The 4,925-nt window shown below is 44.3% G+C and overlaps 1 protein-coding gene across 1 annotated transcript in view; it reads right to left on the bottom strand.

Annotated features, from left to right (window-relative positions):
* Positions 1-234: 234 nt before the first annotated feature.
* Positions 235-4,925, bottom strand: part of Tnfrsf21 (TNF receptor superfamily member 21) — a 74,307-nt gene continuing 69,616 nt past the window's right edge. The window contains exons 5-6 of the mRNA XM_055612196.1: positions 3,792-4,020; positions 235-1,673 (exon numbers count right to left, since the gene is read on the bottom strand). Coding sequence (XP_055468171.1) covers positions 1,444-1,673; positions 3,792-4,020 — 459 coding nt within the window. The 3' untranslated portion in view covers positions 235-1,443. The remainder of the gene's footprint in view (positions 1,674-3,791; positions 4,021-4,925) is intronic.

The raw sequence follows: 4,925 nt of genomic DNA, 5'->3' as shown, positions 1-4,925 counted from the left end.
TCGTCCCACAGGTAACAAATAACCTTGAGGAAGTAAGAGCCTAAGACTAGGAAAGGCTTGGCAGTCCCGCCGAGTGCCTCTCCAAAAGGGACTTTTGCTAACTCGTGATTTACAGATTGGACGTGAGGAGGGTTTCAGAACACACATCCTTCCCCAAGGCATGAACAGGGCTAGCACTTGAGCACAGAGGCAAAGGGGGAAAGTTAAGTAGTAAATACACGAAAACCACTCAGGTAACAAACACCTAATATTTATTAATAAATTAGTATACTTGAAGGCATTTTTCTGATATCAGTTCCTCATCACTAAGCCCGCCCACACAAAGGCAGTCCACGCCCTCCTTTGCGTTAGGGTCTGACAGCTGAGCATTAGAGGGCGGGCTGGTAAATGAGAGCATCGTTGCAAATTTATCAGACAAGAGTTCTTACAGCTGCAGCCATTTTTAATTAAAGTGATTGAATGATGAAGAAAACCCAGCAAGGCCTTGAGGGCAGACTGAAACTATTGAGTATGCATATTTGTAAAAAAGAAGAAAAAGAAAAAAAAAAAGGAAAAAAAGAAAAAAAAAAAACAATATCTTTCAGAGCAAAGCTGGCACTCAAGGTTGACTTTCCAAGGTGGAGCAGAGGTGTTTCTAAAAAGATAAAGATCAAGTTCTTTGGTGGCCCAGGTGTCAAGCCACTGAAACAGCAAGTCCTGATGACTTGAGGATTTCATTCACCAGCCCAGAGCGTATTAGCATTAAGAGGAGCACAAGTTACCAAGCAGGGTACGGTGTCCCAGACGAAAACCGTACAATCAGCGATAGATAGTGTGGTCAAGTTTCAGCCATGAATATGAACTATACAAGACATGAAAAAGATAACTCAAAGTCTACTCCCACTGCAGTAATGAACAGGGTCTTAAATTCCCTCAGTCCTTAAGAACACTTGTATAGGACAAACAGTAAGACACAGAGTAATCGTTATAATAATGAAAAAACAAAGTCAGTGTGGGCATTGAAAGACTTATGTCTGCTTATAGAAGTCACAAGATGCCATTAAGTTTTTAAGAAGTTAAGAGTCTCAGAACCCAGCATGTGGGAAAAGTCACACTGCATTTATGTTAAGTTTCTAAAGTGCACAGAATAGTTTTGAAAACACGTAAGAAGGCAAAAATGGAGACTATATGGAACTTAAAAAAAAAAAGCTTTAGTGGTGGGCATTTTCAACAGTTATACATTGAAAAGGCTTTATAAATTCACTTTCAAGAAGTGGAAAAAAGAGAAAGAAAGAAAGAAAGAAAGAAAGAAAGAAAGAAAGAAAGAAAGAAAGAAAGCTCAAGAGCCGGCCATATACTCCGCTAAACACATTCATACACGCACACAGCAAAACACAAAAGTCAGAAAGAAAATGAAACCACCCTGCCAGTAGGTTGCTTTGCAGAATGCAGTGCCCCTGTGTTCTACAGTAGGTCAGGAAGATGGCTATACACGGAGTCCAGGAGGGTCTGGCTGGCTTCTTGGCTCTTGACCCCGATAATCTCGAAGAGACGGTCCAGTTTGTCCTCAGCCTGGGGAATCTCTTCAATCACCCGCAGCTCCTCAGGATTGAGGACGTGCAGCATGTCATCAAAGATGGGCTGCAAGTCACAGGGGTCCAGGCGGACCTGCCGCAACACTGTGTCCTTCTTTTCTGCAGGGAGGGGGGGAGAGAAGAAGACAGATGAGAGGGACTGGAGTAACAGGTGAGGAGCAGCTCCCATTCTGAGCCTTGTAGGTTCCTTTCAATGTGAGTGAGTTAACCCAGTACATGTTAAACAACGAAAGCCTCTTTATCTGCGTGGCACCTAAGGACAAGATTTGCAGGCATGTGGTGACCCAAGTCTGTTATCCCAGGTAGAGGCAGGGAGGTCAGGAGTTCAAGATCACCTTCCAGCCTGAGCTACATGACTCCCTGTCTCAAAATTATCTGTGTTTATATGTGTGAATAGGTGCACGCGAGTGCAGGTACCCTCCCATGCCAGAGGCATCGGTGCCTCTAGAACTGGACTTACAGGTGTTCGTAAGCCACCCAATATATGTTCTGGGCATTGGGTCCTCTGCAAAATCAGTCTGCGTTCTTAACCTCCGAGCTAGCTCTCCAGGATTCTTAACATGTTAACCATGTGAAGCCTGCCGAGTCTTTAATGGCATCTAAATTCTTCTGAAACTCAGGAAATAAAGTGTTGACATGCTTGTGAACAAAAGTCCCAAGCCAATGTACTATCCTTCTCTCTCTTTATAATACTTAAAACCTTTCTAATACTTATAAAACATATATATATACATTTTAAAAATTTATGTGTATATGTGTATGTGCCTGAGTGAGTTTATTTGCATGATATGCAAGCAGTGTCCAAGGAGACCAAAAAAGAGGGCAAAATCCTCTGGAACTGGAGTTACAGAAGGTTTGCAAGCTATCCTGTGGGTGCTGGGAACTGAACCCAGGTCCTCTGCAGTAGCAGCAAGAGCTCTTAACCTTTGCGTGTGTCTCCAACCCTGGCATTGCAATGTTTCAAAAGCAGGCCCCTGGGCGACTAAAGGCACTTAAATGAGAGAACGTTTCTTGGGTCTTCACTGTGCAGTGAAGAGTTACAACTTCTGTTAAAATCATCCAACACTTTCTTTGTAATAAGATTAATCTATTGTAACATAAATTACAATGGAAATATTTCATATAAAAGGAATTATCTAAATGTGCAAAGTATATGAAACACGAATCTTAAAAATGAAATGTAGAATAAATCTCTAAAGGCACTCTTCACTGAAATGTAATTAAGACTTGCCTAAAACGCAGAAAACTTCTGGCAAAACTCTGACATGGGTATAGTGTGTAATCAAATTCACTACCCTGCTATCAAGGCTGTGTGAGGTGGCCCATGCTCACAATCCCACTATTCTGGGTACTGGAGAGGCAGAGGCAGTAGGGTGATAGCCAATTCCAGGCCAACCTGGTCTACCCAGAGATTTCCACGTTAGCCAGGGATGCATTGGGAGACCCTGTCTCAAAACAAAGCCAACAGATTAATTGTTGAATTTATTTAATTTAATTTTTTTTTAACAGTGCGTTTATCTCAGGCTGTCCTCAAACTCACTATGTAGCTGAGGATGGTGGAATTTCTTTCTTATTCTTCCTGTTTTCTTTTGTTTGAGACAGAATCTCAGGCTGGGCTGGAACGCACAGAAATCTGCCTGCCTCTACCTCTTGAATGCTTGGGTTTAAAGGCATGCACCACCATGCCTGGCTGACTCTGGGTTTCTTATCATCTCAGGTGCTAGGATACCAGTTGAGTGCCACCATGCCCTGTTTTTGTGGTGCTGGGTTTCATGGATGCTAGGCAAGCACTTTGCCAACGGAGCCATGGCCCTAGCCCCCCAATACATGCAACCTAGCTTAGGGTGAATTCTAGGGTCCATTTTAGACACGAAAACTATTTCTGATTTTCCAGGTGGGTTCTACCTTTCATCCTTAGACTTAGCAAGTATGGTCTACGATTTTCAAAATCAGCTAAACTGCATTTTAGCAGAGGTCCCCCAAGTACACATTGGATAGCATCCTGAGGACAGAAGGTAACAGGTCTGTGTCAAAGCTGGCTCTGAGACACAGCTGTAAAGACTTTCTAGGTATGTCCACGTCAACATGTGATGCGGCTTCCTTGAGGCCACTCTTATCTCGGAGGTCTTTCTGATCAGGTCATCCAGTTGGCCCAGCTACAACTGCTCTGTGGGAGGTGGCCAGGGGGATGGCCTCAGGCCTCAGAGATGCTGGTACCTTTGGTAATAAAGGAGCCGTTCCTGCTCAGCGCCGACGAACCACTGGACGTGGAGTCACATCGCAGAAGGGGCTCCGACTCATCGACGAAGAAGCCCTTGTTCTTGTCCAGGGGCGAAGGCTCCACTGTGAGGAGAGCGGAATTCTCAAGTTTCACGTGGGGACTGGGAATGGGGCTCGGGCTAAGCGGGCTGGGGCTCATGGGGAGTGCCAGTTTGTCAGTTTCCAACTGTGGAGAGAGAGAAAAAAAAGTAACTTTATTATATATAATCAAAATTATAAAGGGATACCGTGAAATTAAACCCGCCTCCCTCCACACTTTCTGTTGTTTACTATTTTTGATTCTTCCATTTATGTACGTTTTTCTGTCGTTACATTAATTTTAAACACATACACACTTTTAGACAGTGTCTTACTATGTGGCCCAAGCTAGCTTTGAACTCACAGAGATCCACCTGCCTCTACCTCCTGAGTGCTGGGAGTAAGGGTGTGAGCCACCTCCCCCATGCCCCAAACACAGATACTGTAACATTAAAAATTAGGAGACCTGTAAGGTGATGCGTATCTGTACTCCAAACTACTCTGGAAATGACAAATTCGGTGCCAGCTTGAGCAACAGAGCAAGGTACCTCTCTAAAAAAATTAAAAAAAAACAAAAACTAAGGCGCGTATGTAGGCACTGTTTTGGTTACCTTTCTTATTGGCATGATAGAACACTCTCACAAAAGCCACTTAAGGAAGAAAGGGTTTATTCTGGGCTCAGCTCACAGTTCAAGGCATACCCATTGTGCCCGGGAAGCCGGGACAGCAGGGGCTTTTATCGCTGAACACATGGCACCCAAAGTCAAGAAGCAGAGAGCAGTGGTTGAAGGAATTCTAGTGCTAACTTTCATTATGCAGCCCAGGACCCCTGCCTTGGGGGCGGTCCTGGCCACAATTGAGATGGGTCTTCAGGTGCGTAATGGCGGTTCATGCCTAGCAACATGGAAGGCCAAGAGGCAGAATGGCGTCTGTGGGTTTGGGTCTAGCCTGGTGAGTTTTAGGTTAGACCCTGTGTTTGTGGTCCTTCTCCTTTGAAAGAGAGAAAGTGTGTGTGTGTGTGTGTGTGTGTGTGTGTGTGTGTGTGTGTGTGTG

This window comes from Psammomys obesus, unplaced genomic scaffold, assembly GCF_907164565.1.
Source record: "Psammomys obesus unplaced genomic scaffold, mPsaObe1.curated_primary_1811, whole genome shotgun sequence".
Classification (NCBI taxonomy): Eukaryota; Metazoa; Chordata; class Mammalia; order Rodentia; family Muridae; genus Psammomys; species Psammomys obesus.
The sequence above is the reverse complement of the archived record's forward strand: the minus strand, read 5'-3'. Positions and strand labels throughout refer to the sequence as shown.